Genomic DNA, 19,091 nt, shown 5'->3' on the forward strand with positions numbered 1-19,091 from the left:
GCCGGGAGTCAGAAGCTGAACTGTTCTGCTGGAGCGAGCTGGTGGGCGCTGGCTGGCCCAGTTTGGGGTCGGATAGGAAGCGGCAGGGAGGGGGGTCGCTACTCCGCCGGCACTGAGTCTGAGCTGGGACAGGCTTCGGCTGGAAGCAGCCACCATGAGGAGAAGGTGAGCGCGGCGTTGGCCTCGGGATCTGAGGGGAGAGGTCGAGAGGGCAAGGGCTTTTAAGCCCCACCCCGGGGTCGCGGCTGCCTCTGGAAGACCGAGAGGCTCTGCTCTTTGAAGCCCGGCACCTGCTTAGACTGAGTCCCGGGGGTCGGGGAAGGGGCTGGTCACCTGGGCTGGAGGGGTAGGGGTGGGCAGTGACCGCGCTGACTTGGATCCTAACTTTCCTTGCTTAGGGATCACGGAACAGCCCTCAAGGGCCTTCTTTAGCCTTTAGTCCTTTATTTAGCCTTGATCTTAATAAGCTCCCTGAGAACCGGGAAAGTCTTTTTTCTCCTCCTTTGTATCTCCCAGCCTTGAGCAGTTGTGCCTGTCATACAGTAGGCGGTTAAAAAATGCTTGTTGACTTGGGAGCTGCTTGCCCTCGATACCTCCCCCCCCTCATCCTTGAGATTCCTGAAGGCCACGTCCCTTACGCAGCTTTCCCGGCTCGCTGCCAACTCTGGGCTACTGCTTCCGGGGAGCCAACCGACTCAGCAGCTGTTTTGTGGGGAAACTTGATTCTCATCTATGCTCTGGGAAACCTCCTGCACGCTTCTCTGAAGGCCCACCACGGGGACGTGGAGACACGCCCCTCGGGGGAAAGGGGATAAGTCTGCGCTGAAGCTTTTTTCCCAGTGGGTGTGGAGCCTGGGATGAGCCCTCGGGGAGGGGAAACCTAAAGCCGACGTTTGGGAAAAGGGGGCTGGAACTGAGTGGGGATTACGTGCGCTAATCTTTGCAGTTTCCCGGGTAACAGAGGGGGCTCCCTTCCTGAGCCTGTTCTGACCCATAGCATCTCCTTGTAGGATTAAATCAATCATCCTGAACCATCCTCAATTAAATAACTACTGTCTCGATCAATTCCACTGACTTAGCACTTTGTTTCAAGTTCTGGCCCATAACAGAGGGGAGTGGCAGCTGAACTGCCGAGTTTGAATACCACGTGGACTAACTCACAAGTGGTGTTTGTTCTCTATAGACTTTGAACAACTTGAGAGCTGGCTTTGTTTTTGGCCATTGCATCCCCAGCCCCTTAGCCTGGTATCAGATACAGTGTAGTTGCTCAATAAATGCTGATCCACCGACTGACTTGCTATATATGGAAAGCCCACACAGCTTTATTTATGCAATAGTGTTCACTTTTTGGTACAGTCAGATAAGGAATTGTCAGCCCTTTAAGGTGTGGCACTAAACAGTGCCAAGTGGGTAGGCCCTACTTTAAATTTCCTTGTCCAGCCAGTGTCTAGAACAAAATGTTCAGTCTTATGGAAGTCCCTTGTCCTGACTCCCTGCCTGAATTATTTTAAGCCTAAATTTAACATAACTTGAAATAAAGTTTTGTGCATGAGTAGCAATTAATTGCCTGCCTAGTTAGCTCAGCCTGTTAGGACAAGCCGCTAAGTAAGGTCAGTGGTTCAGTCCTTAAAGTTTAACTCTAGGCAGCCAACCATCTTGCAAATAATTAGTGGGCAAAGGAGGCCCAAGCAAAAAGAGGCAGAATTGTTAACTGTTCTAGAAATAGCAATTCAAGAAGTGGCTTTCTCTATTGTTTATAGTTAAAATGATTTATCTGAATGGGAGTTTAGGTATGAAAAGCTGTTTTTCATAGTTACTGTTGGATTTTGGTATGACATGCAGCCTTATGAAACATATAATGGAAACTGCTATTTAGGATGCATCTATACTTTATAGAATCTTTACTTCATCTGCTTTAACCATATCATACTATGAAGAAGTGAACAAAGAGAGGGAGGAAGCAAAATTAATCAAGTTCTTCTATAAGAAGATTTTAAGACTGAAACTGGTGTGTAAAATTGATCACCTGAATGCTGATATTGACTGGCTTTATTACTGAAATATAGGGCACGATGATCTCAAAGTTTTATTATCTAGAGTACATCCTCAGGTCAACAGTTATCACTTGATCCTATAGAAAAGATTTATTAAAAAATAGAACTGATAGCTCAAATAGATGAGTCAAAGCTTTGCCTTCATGGAGGGGAATATGAAACCTCTTGTGATCATTTCCAGGCTTGTAATTTATACTTGAGATTATAAAAAGGACCAAACATATAATACTTGATGTTTTTAGGGTATTACTATGAATATCTATAATTGGTAAAACCCTCCTTCCTTTTCCCCCTCTTCCCCCCGGAAAATATTGCAGGCAATGTGATTTAACAGTATAAATATTGCTACTAATTATCTGATAGGGAGCTATGGAATGACATGGTCAGGCTTACTCTTTAGGAAAGTCACTTCAGTAGCTGAGTGGAAAAATGCTGGATTGGGGAAGAGGCTTGAGGCAAGGAGCCCAACCAATATGTTTGCAGAGTTTAGGCGAGAGGTTGTAAGGTCTTTCACCAAGCTGATGCTAGTTGCAGAGGAGAGGAAAGGAACATACATAAGAGGTGTTAGAAAAGGGAAAGCCTTGTCAACAGATTCTATTTTGGGGGGGTGAGAGATGAGTACAGGATAATAGCTAAATTGAAAGCCGTGGTAACTAGTAGAATAATGGTACCTTTGACATTAATAAGGAAATTAGGAAGAATTTGGGGAGGGGAAAATAATACCTAGACAGAAGAGAACATCAAGGAGAAGAGGTGATTGACAGTATCAAGAAAGACGAAAATTAAGAAAAGGGCATTAGACTTATTAACCATTTTTGGAAGGAACAGTCCTAGTTGGAAGCTAGATTGCAGCAAGTCAAGAGAGTAAGAGGAAGGAAAGTGAACAGACACCTGTTGTCAAAGGTTTTCTCAGGCCTTTTGAGGATGGGGAAAGATACAAGCATGTTTATAGGTATGGTGGACTATCTGTTGGTTATATCACTTTATCAAAAAAACCAAACAAACAAACATTTAGTGCCTATTGTGTGCCAGGCACTGTGGTAAACTCTGGAGGTATATGTTGTATATGCTGTGCTTTTCCTCTCAAATCTAGATGGTTTGAACAGTGAGAGATTAGAAATAGAAATTCTTGGAAAGATTCTAGGAGAGCAAGTAGAGAGAAAGCAGCTAGGAAGTTCTTGCCATCATTCAGTTGTAGTAATAATGATAATAAAGCTAATGTATGGCATTTTAAGGCTTATAAAACTCTGTATCTGTGTTATCTCATTTGATCCTCCAAACCACCCTGTATTGCTGGAGCTGTTTGTTATACCACTTTACAGGAAGTTGTGCCATAGGTTAAATGGCTTGTCTAGGGTCAAATAGCTAGTTAGTCCCTTACATGGACTCGGGTCCAACAGACTCTGGGTCCAATTTTATTAGGGTCTAATGGAAGTGAGGGCAAAAAGAATAGACAAGAGTGATTCCAAAAGACACTTGAGAGGAAATTGAATAGCACTTTGAATTGAATAATATAGGGAATGGAGAGAGGGGGGAACCAAAGGTCTCAGTTTATAACTTTATAGGCAACACTTGGAGAAATAGAAAGCACCATTAGTTTTGGGATATATCTGAACCAGCATATAGGGATCTTTTTTCTCTCTTCTTAGTCTTCTCATCAAAAATATTTTTATTATAAGTCTAAGACTAAATTTAAATTGCTTCTTCTTTTTTAGTAGGTGGCCTTCAAAGAAAGGCATCTTACTAGAATAGAAAATCTTAAATTAGAAATTGGAAAGCCCGAGTTAGATTTCTTTCATTAATTTGTTTTGACTTTCAGTACATTGTGAACAATCCTCTGCCAGTTTAATCATTTATAAAAGGGAAGAAAGATTAAGAGTAGATTAACCCTGTGACTTCTCATATATTTGATTATTCATTTCTCTAGTGAGTCATTCACCTTTAAGAGAAAATTAGTTTTCATATGAACTTTATCTTTTCACCAATGGCACTTCTATCTGTCTTAAAGAAGGTCCTAGAGGATTGGAATTATAACTTTTCTACTTCCCCTTACCTCTCCCCCAAAGGGCAGTGTCCTAAAAGCTCCATGAATTGTCTGTCTGTCTCTCAATTTTTTTTTAAATGAGAGTTTTGTAATTTCACAGATTAAATACCATCTTTGTCTTAAAGAAGCTTACATACAACGATTTAGTAATTAAATTATGTTTCTCGTTGAAATCATATCCCAATATAGAAAGTTATTTTTTCTGACTCATCAAATGGAAACTTTTAAAGCCATCAATATGTGGGTTTATTTGGCAATGGTAATAAATAATAAAAAACCCTGTATATAAGTCCTGACTTTGGAGATCTTGAGCAAATCATTTTCTTCTTGGCCTCTATTTTTTTTCACAAGTAAAATAGGGTCTGTTCTGCTTCAGTTATATGAACCCAGGCTAAAAGTTGTGCTAAGTGCTGGTGATGCAAAAGTCATGAAGATGTCCCCAGCCACATTAAGCTTCTGAGCAATGTTTCTTATATTTACTTTATGTAGATAAATATACTGATAGACTAATTCAGTGGGCTGTCAATTTGACATAAAATCATGATTTGGAAATGGACATTGTTCATCTGTGTGTATTTTTTCTATATGCATTGATAGTTCAAGTCTCACTACATTAGAATATGCTTAGGTCTGTCATTTCCTTCCTGGGGAGTCTGCAGAAACAAGTAGAAGAGGATAGCTTTGACAAGAAGGAGACAAGAGGATGTGGAGGAGGATATTAAAGGGGTGATAAATGGAAAACATTTTAGAAATAAGGGGATGGAATGGAATCACAGAAACAAATTAGAAAGGATAACTTTATTAAATTACTTCTTATCCTAAGATGGGGGATGTGAAGACACTGATGAATTTTGAGAAGCAAAGTTTAAGGAAACTCACATGAATGGTCTTCTCTTTTCCTGGGAGACTGACTCCTGGGCAAATTCTGTAATTTGGAAGAATATAATATGGAGGAAAAAAAATCTGGCTTTTAGCTTAATTGTCTGTATTCTGGATAGATGTTGTCATACTGGTATTTTCTTTTATTCCTCTCTTGCTTCAGTCTAGTAGATCAGTCTTGAAATTGGAAGTGTAGAATTCCACTTCTCTTTCTGCCAGGTAGCAACTATCTGTATGATCTTGGGCAGTCCATATCTATTTTGGGTCTTTGTATTCCCATCTGTAAATTAGCAATAATAATATCTATACTATCTTTCTTAAAGGATTATTATGATAAACAGTAGAGATAATTAATTAAAGAATTATGTAAATGTTGTTAGTGATTATCATATGTGTCTCCTAGAAAAAAGATTTAACATTGAATATGTTCAGATTATTGTATTTTCATGAGTTGGTAAGAATAAAGGAGTGGACAAAAATTTTTTTTCTTATTTTATTTTATTTAATAATAACTTTATATCGACAGAATCCATGGCAGGGTAATTTTTTTTTTTTTTTACCACATTATCCCTTGTACTCGTTTCTGTTCCGATTTTCCCCCTCCCTCCTTCCACCCCCTCCCCTAGATGGCAAGCAGCGAATTTAGATTAGTTGATCAGTGGAAAAGGTTAGGTTCACAAGACAGAATAGTCAACTATAGCAATCTAGTGTTTGACAAACCCAAAGATCCTAACTTTTGGGATAAGAATTCATTATTTGATAAAAACTGCTGGGATAACTGGAAATTAGTATGGCAGAAATTAGGCATGGACCCACACTTAACACCATATACCAAGATAAGATCAAAATGGGTCCATGACTTAGGCATAAAGAACGAGATTATAAATAAATTAGAGGAACATAGGATAGTTTATCTCTCAGACTTGTGGAGGAGAAAGAAATTTGTGACCAAAGATGAACTAGAGACCATTACTGATCACAAAATAGAAAATGTTGATTATATTAAATTAAAAAGCCTTTGTACCAACAAAACTAATGCAAACAAGATTAGAAGGGAAGCAACAAACTGGGAAAACATCTTTACAGTTAAAGGTTCTGATAAAGGCCTCATTTCCAAAATATATAGAGAACTGACCCTAATTTATAAGAAATCAAACCATTCTCCAATTGATAAATGGTCAAAGGATATGAACAGACAATTTTCAGATGATGAAATTGAAACTATTACCACTCATATGAAAGAGTGTTCCAAGTCATTATTGATCAGAGAAATGCAAATTAAGACAACTCTGAGATACCACTACACACCTGTCAGATTGGCTAAGATGACAGGAAAAAATAATGATGAATGTTGGAGGGGATGCGGGAAAACTGGGACACTAATGCATTGTTGGTGGAGTTGTGAACGAATCCAACCATTCTGGAGAGCAATCTGGAATTATGCCCCCAAAGTTATCAAACTGTGCATACCCTTTGATCCAGCAGTGTTTCTATTGGGCTTATATCCCAAAGAAATACTAAAGAAGGGAAAGGGACCTGTATGTGCCAAAATGTTTGTGGCAGCCCTGTTTGTAGTGGCTAGAAACTGGAAATTGAATGGATGCCCATCAGTTGGAGAATGGCTGGGTAAATTGTGGTATATGAATGTTATGGAATGTTATTGTTCTGTAAGAAATGACCAGCAGGATGAATATAGAGAGGACTGGCGAGACCTACATGAACTGATGCTAAGTGAAATGAGCAGAACCAGGAGATCATTATACACTTTGACAACGATATTGTATGAGGACATATTTTGATGGAAGTGGATTTCTTTGACAAAGAGACCTAACTGAGTTTCAATTGATAAATGATGGACAGAAGCAGCTATACCCAAAGAAAGAACACTGGGAAACGAATGTGAACTATTTGCATTTTTGTTTTTCTTCCCGGGTTATTTTTACCTTCTGAATCCAATTCTCCCTGTGCAACAAGAGAACTGCTCGGTTCTGCAAACATATATTGTATCTAGGATATACTGCAACATATATAACATATAGTGGACAAAAATTGATTGCGCATTTACCATGGTTTAGGACTGGGCCAAACAGTAAAGGTACAAATACAAATAATGTTATTTTTAGTCCTTGTAAATACTGCTTCGAGTCTTGGAATTAATCAGATTTATGTTCTTCTTCAGTGAAGTGCTGGCAGAGGAATCAGTGGTTTGCCTCCAAAAAGCCCTGAACCATCTTCGAGAAATCTGGGAATTGATAGGAATTCCAGAAGATCAGAGATTACAGAGGACTGAAGTTGTCAAGAAGCACATAAAGGTGAGGGACTTTGATCTAATCTGTGAGCTTGCTGTGTGATGACAGGCACTTGATACTGGTTGAGGTACAGGACACACAGGAGAGACTTTTGTCCACTCCATGAAGTTATATGATCAGAAAGATTTCCTGTTGTAGGAAGACATTCTATCTTTGACCAGTCTCGTGGTGGCCGTCCTGCCTCCTGCGCTCCTTCATTAAGAAGGTGGCTGGTCCCGAAGTCCTCCAGAGAGCTAGCCTGAACATAACATTATGGCATTTTGGGAGTAGGGAAGATCTATCTTTTCTTTTCTTCCCTCTAAACAGTCCTAATCATTTTGTGGGTGATGCTCTCTTGCTCTAGAGTCTGTTGGATATGATGATTGCAGAAGAAGAGAGTCTGAAGGAGAGGCTCTTAAAAAGTATCAGCTTTTGTCGAAAAGAGCTTGACACTCTGTGCAAGGAGTTAAGCGTGGAAACCTTTGAAGTAAGTTTTATGTGTCTTTTCTCTAGAGATTTAGTCGTCAGAAGTCAGGCCTCAGCACTGAGAGCTGGATGTGTGGTGCCAAATCAGAATCTAAACTTGGAGTGATTAAAAAAAAAAAAGCAAGGATGATTTCTTGGAATGAGAGGGATCATAGAATGCAGGAACAAAACAAGAAGGCTAGTGTTGAAGCAGTGATAAACTGCCTTTTTCTGAAGAAAGAGCTGACCAAGAAATTGTACTCCTTTCTCAATTAATATATTACTAATTATTATTATATTATTAATTAATATATTATTATTGGAAGTTGAAGGCTTGTACTTTTTTTTCTTCCCCTTTCCTTCCCCCCTTCTCCCCCCCCACTTAATAGTATTTTATTCCATTTATATGTAAAGATAATTTTTCAGTATTTTTATAAGATTTTGAGTTCCAAATTTTTCCCTTTTCCTTCATTTCTTCTCCCCTCTACAAGACAAGCAATCTGAATTATATATTTTACACATTTCCATATTATTCATGTTGTAAAAGAAAAGTTCCACCTGAAAGAGGAAAAACCACCAAAAAAGGAAAAATAATATGCTTCTATCTGCATTCAGTTTCCATAGTTCTTTCTCTGGATGTGAATGATTTTTTCCATCAGAAATCTATTGTAATTATTTTGGAACACTATATTGCTGAGAAGAGCTAAGTCTATCATAATTGATATCACACAATGTTGCTCTTACTTAGTATAGTATTTTCCTCGTTCTGTTTACTTGACCCAGCATCAGTTCATGTAAAACTTTCCAGGTTTTCTGAAATCCACCTGCTTGGTATTTCTTATACCACAATAGTGTTCCATTATATTCATATACCATAACTTATTTAGTCATTTCCCAATTGATGGGCATCCTCTTAATTTCCATTTCCTTGACCTTACAAAAAGAGCTGTTACAAAATATTTTTCCACATGTGGGTCCTTTTCCATTTCCTATGATTGTGATACTCCTGGATCAAAGGGTATGTATAATTTTATAGCCCTTTGAGAGTAGTTCCAAATTCCTCTCCAAAATGGTTGTATCAGTTCAAATTCTACCAAACAATGCATAGAGTCCCAGTTTTCCTATATCTCTTAACATTTATCATTTTCTTTTTCCAGTCATCTTAACCAATCTGATAAGTAAAATGTGGGGCTTGACTTTTTCAATGAGATTAAATCAAAACATGTTTCATCATATATACACACCCTCCCTCCCCCCCATATATACACATATATACACATTATATATATAATTCCAATGTGAGCTTCGTTAGGGGAAGGGAATGTTTTTGTATACTTGAGTCCTGGATAAGGTAAATTCCTTATTAGCAGGATTATCAAAAGGTTCATGATCAGCTATATGGGTCATCCTGCCTCTGATCATCTCTCATTTCACTTAAAACTGAAGGATTTTGCAAACATTCTGTAATGTTTTGAATACCCACCCACTTTTCCAGTTTTTCTTGGGCGTCACTCTTTCCCCTGTTTCTAAGTGCTTGCTCATTCTAAGTGCAATGCTCATTGAGGCATTGCCTCTTTGGCTGGTCTCAGTTTGGTTATTTGAGCAATGCAGATCACAGTTCCTTTAACTCAGTAGAGACATTTGAAAATTCCTGTGTTGACCAGTACTTCTCCCACAGCAAAAGTCTTTGGTCAGAGTCTTTGTTAGCTAAGCTGGCTCTTGCCTAACAGATAGAAACTGTCCACAATACCTGTCCTTGCTTGATGTTGAAGAAGGCCATTGGGGGCCTCAGAGTATTGATAAGCCCTTGTTCGATGTAGGAGAAAGAAGAGAGCACCATTTTGCAGCTGGAAAAGGATTTGCGCACTCGGGTGGAACTGATGCTCAAGAAAAGGAAGGAGAGAATGCAAGAACTGAAACTTCTTCAGGAACGAGACCAAGACTTATGTGAGATCCTTTGTATGACGCCCTACAGCATCGACACTGCTTCAGTCCCCAGCCTGGAGGAGCTGGACCAGTTTAGGCAGCACCTGGAAACTTTGGCTGAAACCAAGGTATCATTGTCTGTCTCCCCCTTGTGGTCTCTGTTTAGCTCACCTGCGGGTGCTGTGATAATTACCTTGTTTTTTCATAGGCAAGTCGACGGGAAGAATTTATCAGCACAAAGAGACAAATCATCCTCTGTATGGAAGAATTGGATCACAGCCCAGACACGAGCTTTGAGAGAGATGTGGTATGTGAGGATGAGGATGCTTTCTGCCTGTCAGTCGAGAACATAACTGCACTACAAACGCTGCTCCGCCAGGTAGGCAAAGTCTTTTGTTGATTATATTTGGTTTCAGTAAGTCACACCACCCTCTCCCAACTCCATTTGAATCCTCCACAATACACTCTACCTAAAAACAAGTGAAACAATAAAGAGGATTGTAACTCGCTTCTTAGATTTAATTTCTTGTTCCTGCTAAGAAAACTCGTGTTAATTCTTGATTAAATTAGTGCCAGTATTATCCAAAATTTTTAATTTGACTTTTGTTGCTACTTAAAATTGTCTTCATTTACATAGTTATAGCAATTATATATTTATATCTAAAGAGAATTTTTCCCCCCTCTGTATTACATTGTGTATATAATTTTATTCACATGTCCCCAGAGTTCTTCGTATACTTCATATTTGTTAGTCCCTTGTCTTCATAATCAAAATGTGTTTAGTCATTTCTCAGTGGGTACTTGGATATTTTTGTTTGTTTTCCTGACATAAATAGCTAGGAATATTTTGGGGCAGGTAGTTGTTTTTTTTTTTTTTTCTTATCCTCATTAATCTCTGAGAGTCACAGAGCCAATAGAACCCAGGCCAAAGGCTAGAATAGTTTTATGATTTTGCTTTCATGGTTCCAAATTGCTTACTATAATGGTGGGACCAATTTATAGCTCTGCCAGCCTTGGTGATTCAGCAGCTCAGTGGTTTCATTCCTATCAATGCTGAATCTTTCCATTCTTATCAAATTGATGAATGCGAAATGTATCTTAGCATTGTTAGTTTACAGTCAAGTTGATTTCAAGTTAATTTTAATTCAAGTTCAATTTAAATTATGGTAAGGGCTTTGAAACTATTTTTATTTTCAGAATTGAGATTCTCAGCTTTGACTTGTAAACTTCAGAAAACTGCTGCTTTTACTTTCCCCCTCCCCCCTTACCCTATTTTAAGGAAAATTAGCTTAGCTAAGGAAATATGTAGACAGTGAAGTAGGAAAAAATTTAAATAAAAAACAAAGTTGTCAGTAACATTTATATCCCAGATGTTCAGAAATTGACTAAAACATATAAATACACGGACATAGAATTGAAAATTGGAATACAAGACTACTTATTGGACTTTTTTTTTTTTTTGCTGAGGCAATTGGGTTAAAGTGACTTGCCTTAGGGTCATCCAGCTAGGAATTGTTAAGTGTGTGAGACCAAATTTATACTCGGGCCTTTCTGACTTCAGGGCTAGAGCTCTATTCACTGTACCAACTAGCTGCCCTCCCCCTCCCCCCCACTTTTTTTTTTTTTTAAAGACTTTACTCTTACTTGACAAACAGGTTGCTTTTTTGTTTGTTTGTTTTTTTGAGGGGAAGGTTTAAGTCTTGGATGACTTTGTTTTGTTTAATTCTTGGCTTTTTCTTCTTTAGTTGGAACTGCGGAAAGCTCAGAATGAAGCTGTGTGTGAGGGTTTGAGATCTCGCATCAGAGAACTCTGGGACAGGTTACAAATACCCCTTGAGGAGAGAGAAGCTCTTGCCATGTTCATGACTGGGTCAAAGGCCAAGATAAGGAAGGCGGTAAGAAAACCTGGGAGGAGAGAGGCCGATACCTTTTAAAAGTATTATGCTTAGAATTATGATCATTCTAGCTGATGTCAAAGCACAGCAGGAAGGACTATGTAGTGACAGTCATCCCAAGTGATAATTTAGGGGGAGGGGATGTGTGCGTGTGCCAGAGGTTTTCAGAACCTTATAACTCAAATTTTAGTTTTCCTAGAATATGAGCATACCTCCAAGACTTGCTGGTTTGAGTTATAGTCCTGGAATAGAAACTTGCCTATTGTGAAAGCTGTTATAGACACATCTATAATTTCTTAATGACATTTGCAAGATTTAGTGAGCCTCCTTCAAGCCTTTCATACGAGAAACCATTATAATTGACTTCTTTGAATGCCAGTCTGGCCTTCTGTTCTCGTTGTTCTCCCTGTTCACTATTATTGCTGCGACCTTGTGCTGGATGAGATTCCTCTTAGGGAATCAACAGTTCAGTCAGGAACTATGGCGTGTGCCAGTTAACTGCCAGTGCTCAAGTACTGAAGAGATGCAGGATGCTTTGTGAGGTCAGCCTGGAAAGACACGACTTGCCTTTCTGGCCATGGGAAGAAATCTGGGCAGTCAGTCAATGAGGAAGGGAACAGTCCCCATTGTTTACCCCATTAAGAAGGTAAATACTTTGGGTGTTTTTTCCTTTGCAGTTGCAATCAGAAGCGGATCGTTTGGAGGAGCTAAAGATTCAAAACATGAAGAAAGTGATTGAAGCAATCCGAGTGGAGCTGTCTGCATATTGGGAAAAATGCTTCTTTAGCCAGGAACAGAAACAAGCATTTGCACCCTATTATGATGGTTGGTATGGGGCACATAATTTTATTGATAATCAAGAAGGACTTGATGCTTGGTATTTTTATAAGCCAGGAGTACTCTCAAAAAATCATTAATCTTTTTAAAAATGATTTTTATTAATATCTTTTGACACACTTAAATTTCTTCTCTTTCCCGGAAAACCATCCCATGTAATGACTTAGTAAAGAAAAATAATCTGCAAAGCTGTTCAGCATATGTTAAAAAAATGTTCTTTATTACCCATAGAGCAGTCTACCACCACCTCTTAAAAAGAGCTTGGGGAGATGTCAAGAAGTTTTTAAAAATAAGTCTTTATTGGGGCAGAGAAGATAGCACAGTGATTAAAACACTAGCCCCGGAATTAGTAGGATTGGAGTTCAAATTCAGTTTCAGACACTGAAAAAGTGTCACTGAAAAGTGATTTTGCTAAGTCATTTAACTCTATTGCCACCAAAAAAATTCAAATCAATCAAATATAAGTATTTGATATAGGTTGTTTTTCCACATAGTCTTTTTTTTGTCAGAGAGTCAACTCTCATAACAAATAGTATCTTTTAAAGAGTTTCAAGAATATCAACTCTTAAGGACACAAGTAGATATAAGTAGAGTTTAAATAAGACATAGTATCTACCCATAGGAAATTTCTAGTCAAGTAGAGAAGTTGTGACCTATTTACAAATAGCTATAATATATATTAAATCCAGAGTGCTTTGTGAGGTCTGAAATGGGGTAAAGTTCCCCCATTATATCTTTACTGTAAAAAAGATTTTCTAGAAAAAGTGATGTTTGATTAGGTTTTTTAAGGAATAGCCAAGATTTCACAGGGCATTTCTAGGAAAATCTAGTCATAGGGAATGAGCCAGGGCACTAGTCCAGTTTGTCTGGAAGGAAGAGAAAGTAGAATGAAGCTGGAAATGCAGGGTGATACTACCTTGTAAGAGAACCTTCATATGCTGACAGAGGAGAATCAACTCCTAAGTGGTAGGCAATAAAGAGACCTTGTGAAAGTTTGGAGCAGATTAACAATGTAATAACCAGTTCTGTATGTGAGGAAGACTGAAATCTCTTAACTGAAGAGTGGTATAAGGGCTTCGCCATCTGATTCCCATCTAGTTTTTCAACCTTTCTTACTCCAAGACAGTCAGTTGAATGAGCTTTTCTTGGTAGCTGACATTCCATCATCTCTGCCTTTAAATGGGGTGTTTGCTGGGTGTACCACACACTCCCTCCTCATCCCTTTTCTTAGGGGATCCTATCTTACTGGAAAACAAGATCAGATACCACCTTTACCATGTGGCCTTCATTTGTCAGTGCTGGCTACCTGAAATTGCTTTGTGTTTACTTCTCTGTTTATACTTTCCCCTCTCCCCGCAAAAACAAAAAACCCAACACTTCAAAAAGAACGTTGTGGGTGGGTTTTTTTTTTTTTTTTTTTTTTTGCTTCATTGGTATGTGTTAACCCAGTACATTGCACAATTTGGGGGTTGGAGAAAAAGGTGGAAAGTGAGGCACATCTTGGACCTATTTCATTCATTTTGTGGACTAGGAAATCGCCTCAGAGAATTGCCTGTGGGGTTTTTTTTTTTTTTTTTTTTTGTTCTTTATTTATTTATTTATTTTTAATGCACATTGCTTTATAAATCATATTGGGAGAGAAAAATCAGAGCAAAGGGGGAAAGCCATGGGTAGGGGGAGACAGAAAAAAGTGAACATAGCATGTGTTGATTTACATTCAATCTCCATAGTTCTTTTTCTGGATGCAGTTGGCATTTTCTGCCCAAAGTTTTTTGGGATTGCTTTGGATATTTGGTGAATTGTTGAACCTATTTGGAGGCTGTTGTGATCTAGATATTTTAAGAGTGAGGATTTGTGCTAAGATGATAGCAAGAGTAATAGCAAGAGAGAGAACAGATGACAGAGGTGTAACACAGAGCGCATCTATGAGTCTTGTTAACTAAATCTCAGAAGTAAGAACCTGTGAACCCTAAGGTTTTTCCAATATGGGAGATGTACCACTGGTGAAGCCAAAAGAGGGAACAAGTTTTGGAGAGGAAAGTAAATTCAGATATGGACATATTGAATTTGTTCGTTGACTATTCAGCTGTAGGTGTCCTATAGGCCATTGAAGTGTGGGTCTAGACCTCAGAAGAGAAATAGATTTGGAAGTTATGTATGCTGAAGAGACTTTTGAAGCCATAGTTATGAAGATTAAGACTGTAAAGGAAAGGGAAAGGAAGGCCAAAAGATGTCCTTGGGCAGTACCTTCCTTTGGAGATTGAGGAGCTGACAACAGAAAATGAGTATTTAGAGAGAGAAGAGAAGAACCAAGAGAACTTAGAATGTCTGTGGAGCACTTAAAGCTGCGAAGAGAGAATCCAAAAGAAGATATGGTTAACATTTGAGAGGTCAAGGAAGACAAGGCCTAAATAAGAGAAGATTCCTTTGGGGGCTGAGAATTAGAAGGCAAATAGGTAGGGGCTGAAAGGAAGGGGGGATGGAGAGAAGGGGGTACCTTGACTGGGAACCAAAGAAGGAAAGCCTATAGAAGGCTCTATTAGGTTTAGGGAGATCTTTGATATGTTTGTAGGGCAATGCAAAAGAAACAGGAAAGGATTAAGAATGCAGGGGAGAGGAGGAGTGATGGGGAAAAGAAGATCCAAGAGGAGTAGGAGTTACTGGTATTGATGCTAAAGTAATTACCCACAACAAGGAGCAGGGAAATGTCCTCTGAGATGGAGGAGAAAGGATGCCAAAAAGGAATTGGATTGTCAGATGACCCAAATCTCCTTGGCTTGGTCATCTTCTGGGAAGGAAAGGGTGTGATCAGGGATAGAAAGATAGTTAAGAATAATATCTATAAGAAATAAGAATCTGTCCTTTTTCTAGCTGTTGAGTCTTTTTTTAATCATTCTTTTGCTTTCCATTTTTTATATTAATATATACTTAGGGAATAAAGCAAGCGTTTCTATAACGTTGTAAAATCAAAGATGATTGTACATGAAACTGCAAATCTACTAAGCACAACTTGGTGTTTCTTTCAAATATACAACAAAATTAGCATGTGTAAATCTTTTTTTCCCCATCTTCTCATCCCACCCTAAAGATTAGATACAAACAGAGGGTATGTGTGTGTAAGTAATTTATACATCTATTAGTTCTTTCTCTGAATGCATATATTCATAGGCCACATGTAGTTAATTTGAGTATTTATAGTAGTAAAAAAACTCAAAGATGTTTATAAAACAATATTGCTGTTACTGTATACAGTGTCCTTTTGGTTCTTCTCATTTTGTTCATTATATCATGTACCTATTTTTTTCTAAGATCATTGAGCTCTTCGTTTATTATAGCACAATAATATTCCATTGGTATCATAAGCACAATTTATTCAGTTTTTTATCCAATTGATGGGCATTCCTGCAATTTTCAGTTCTTTGCCAAGAGGTGCTATAAAAGTTTTAAAACATAGATTCTCATCTTTTTTCCCTCATCATCTTCTAAAATAGATGTTGTAATTGTATTTCTGGGTCAAAGGGTATATGTATAAATTAGTTCTCAATTCCACCAACAATGAATTGATGTCCTACTTTTTCCACAAACTCTCCAACATTTGTTACTTTCCCTTTCAATCATTTTAGCCAGCCGGTTAGGTATAAAATGATATCTCAGTGTTTTAATTTTCATTTTCCTAATTAATAATGATTTAGAGCATCTCTTCATGTGATTTTACATTGTTTTGGTTTCTTTATGGGAAAACTGCCTCTATATATGTTTTGATCATTTATAAAAGGGGGAATGACTTAATAGATTGACAAAGTTCTTCAAAATTTTGTCTCCTTTCCTGGGGCCTGGTTAGCTTTCTGAAAGGCCTTCTGGAATCTTGGTTTCAGTGGGGAAACTAAGGAGAAGATCCTGCCACCAAGGATGGTGTGAGATGGGATGAATGAATCTGACTCTGGGTCCCTGGGCTTGTGCTTCAGCCTCCAGTGCGCTGGTCTTCTTTGGCTCTCAATCTGAGCCTCTGAGAGCTTTAAGTTCTGCCTCCAGTTCTTTTGTCTTCTCTGCCTCTCAATCACTGAACCTGGCTGAGGCCCCTAGCTTATAGGCTCTATACCGAGTATAAACCAATCATTATATCAGTAGGGAACCATTATTTATTGTAAGATTAAATCAATCATACTGAACCATGCTAAACTAGATAACTATCATCTCATCAATTCCATTTAGTACCTTGTAAAAATCCTTGTTTCAGATTCAGAGTTCTGGCCCATAACATCTCCCATCCTTTAAAAGCAAAATGAAATGACCAGCCCCTCCTGCTGTCTTGGGGCTCTTCTCTAGCTTTAGTCCATGCTCACTGACTGCTGCTTCTCCCCTACATCCTTCTCAACTCTCTGCAGTCTGACTTCTGACTTTATGAGATCACTGCTTTTTCACGTTGCCACTGACCTCTTGATTGGCAAGTGTGATGGTTTTTTTTTCTCTTTTTCAGCTCTCAGTCTTAACTCCTCAGCTGAATTTGACACCATTTCCAACCCTCTTTTCTCCTAAATCCTCTCTGTTCCCTGAGTAATGGTAATCATGATCCCCTCCTAGCTCTTGAATTAGTTGGTCTCTGATGTTCCATGTTGCAATTCCCCAACTATGGATTTTCCCCTTGGCTTTCTCCTGGACCCCTCACCAGCTTCCATGGGTATAATTATCCTATCTATGCAGGTGACTTCTCAATCCATAGATATTTAGTCCCAGGCTTTCTCTCTCAAACTTTAGTCCTATTTTGCCATCTGCCTGTTGGACATTTTAAACTATATATGCCAAAGATCTTTCAAACTGGTCTTTCTCTCCCCATCATCTTAATTCTATGAAAAGTATCACTGTTTTCCACATCGAAGCATTATCCTTAACTTCTCTATTGCCAGCCAAACTGACATTTTTCTTCCTCACATATTATTTACTCCATGTGTTTGCTTTTGGCTCTCCCTATGCCTGAAAGTTACTGTCTTACCTCTGCTTCTTAAAATTGCTTCACTTCAAGCAGAATCAGGAAACTATTATACACAGAATTAGCAAGATTATGTGATGATCACCTATGATAGATTTAGCTCTTCTCAGGAATACACTGATCCAAGACAATTCCAATAGACTGATAGAAAATACCATCCACATCCAGAGAGAGAACTATGAAAAATAAATCTGAATCAAATGTGGATTAAAGCAATAGTTCTCAACTTTTTATGTTGGAATTTTTTCTCATGTCTTTTTCCCCCTTTTGATCTTACTTTTGCAACATGAAAAGTATGGGAATATATATATTATATATATATATATATATATATATATATATAATATAGCTTTTAATTTACAAGATATATGCATGGGTAATTTTTCAGCATTGACAATTGCCAACGCTTTCGTTCCAATTTTTTCCTCCCTTCCCCATTCCCACCCCCTCCCCCAGATGGCAGGTTGACCAATACATGTTAAATATGTTAAAAGTATAAGTCAAATACAATATATGAATACATGTCCATACAGTTATTTTGCTGTACAAAAAAAAAAAAAATCAAACTTTGAAATTGTGTACAATTAGCTTGTGAAGGAAATAAAAAATGCAAGCGGACAAAAATAGAGGGATTGGGAATTCTGTGTAGTGGTTCATAGTCATCTCCCAGAGTTCTTTCGCTGGGTGTAGCTGGTTCAATTCATTACTGCTATTTTGGAACTGATTTAGTTCATCTCATTGTTGAAGATAGCCTCGTCCATCAGAATTGATCCTCATATACTCTTGTTGTTGAAGTATATAATGATCTCCTGGTCCTGCTCATTTCACTCAGCATCAGTTCATGCAAGTCTCTCCAGGCCTCTCTGTATTCATCCTGCTGGTCATTTCTTACAGAACAATAATATTCCATAACATTCATATACCACAATTTACCCACAAACATTCTTGCACATACAAGTCCTTTTCCCTTCTTTAAAGTCTCTTTGGGATATAAGCCCAATAGTAACACTGCTGGGTCAAAGGTTATGCAGAGTTTGATAACTTTTTGATCATAGTTCCAAATCACTCTCCAGAATGGTTGGATGTATTCACAATTAGTGTGGGAATATATTTAATAGAATTAACCTATATCAGATTCCTTGGTGAGGGGAGAGGTAAGGGAAGAACAAAAAATTTGGACTCAAAATCTTAGAAAAATGAATGCTGCGGGGCCGCTAGGTGGTGCAGTGGATAGAACACCAGCCCTGAAGTCAGGAGGACCTGAGTTCAAATGTGGCTTCAAACACTTAACGCTTCCGAGCTGTGTGCCCCTGGGCAAGTCACTTAATCCCAATTGCCTTAGCAAAAAGAAAAACGAATGCTAAAAACTACATGTAACTGGGAAAATAAAATATTCAAGTGGGGACGGGAATAAAATCCCCTCACTTTCTTGAAGACATAACTTAAGCATTTCCTACATGGAGCCTTTCTTGAACCTTCCCAACTAGATTATCTGTCCTTTCTCCTTAACTACCTAGTATTTAGTTAGTGTTTATTCTGTTGATACTATAGCTCCATGTCTCTTCTGATAGAAGTAGAGATTTGCTTTTTTTATTTTTTATTTGTATGCCCAGAATACAACAGTACCTGGCATATAGGCCCTTAGTGAATATTAATTAATCAAAGTTAGTAGTAAAAGCCATTGGATTTGATTAGAGATCTTTTTAGTAGATAGAG

The 19,091-nt window shown here is 38.3% G+C and overlaps 1 protein-coding gene across 4 annotated transcripts in view; it reads left to right on the top strand.

Annotated features, from left to right (window-relative positions):
* The window catches only part of PRC1 (protein regulator of cytokinesis 1), a 25,845-nt gene continuing 6,754 nt past the window's right edge, over positions 1–19,091 (top strand). For 2 of the 4 annotated variants that reach the window (XM_051981122.1, XM_051981124.1), the window contains exons 1-7: positions 5–165; positions 7,157–7,289; positions 7,630–7,752; positions 9,551–9,784; positions 9,865–10,035; positions 11,402–11,551; positions 12,229–12,376. In XM_051981122.1, the coding sequence (XP_051837082.1) occupies positions 155–165; positions 7,157–7,289; positions 7,630–7,752; positions 9,551–9,784; positions 9,865–10,035; positions 11,402–11,551; positions 12,229–12,376 (970 nt within the window). In that variant the 5' untranslated portion in view covers positions 5–154. Of the gene's footprint in view, positions 166–7,156; positions 7,290–7,629; positions 7,753–9,550; positions 9,785–9,864; positions 10,036–11,401; positions 11,552–12,228; positions 12,377–19,091 lie in introns of all 4 variants that reach the window. The other 2 variants (XM_051981121.1, XM_051981120.1) reach the window with 2 other exon arrangements.

Source organism: Antechinus flavipes, chromosome 2, assembly GCF_016432865.1.
Source record: "Antechinus flavipes isolate AdamAnt ecotype Samford, QLD, Australia chromosome 2, AdamAnt_v2, whole genome shotgun sequence".
Lineage (NCBI taxonomy): Eukaryota > Metazoa > Chordata > Mammalia > Dasyuromorphia > Dasyuridae > Antechinus > Antechinus flavipes.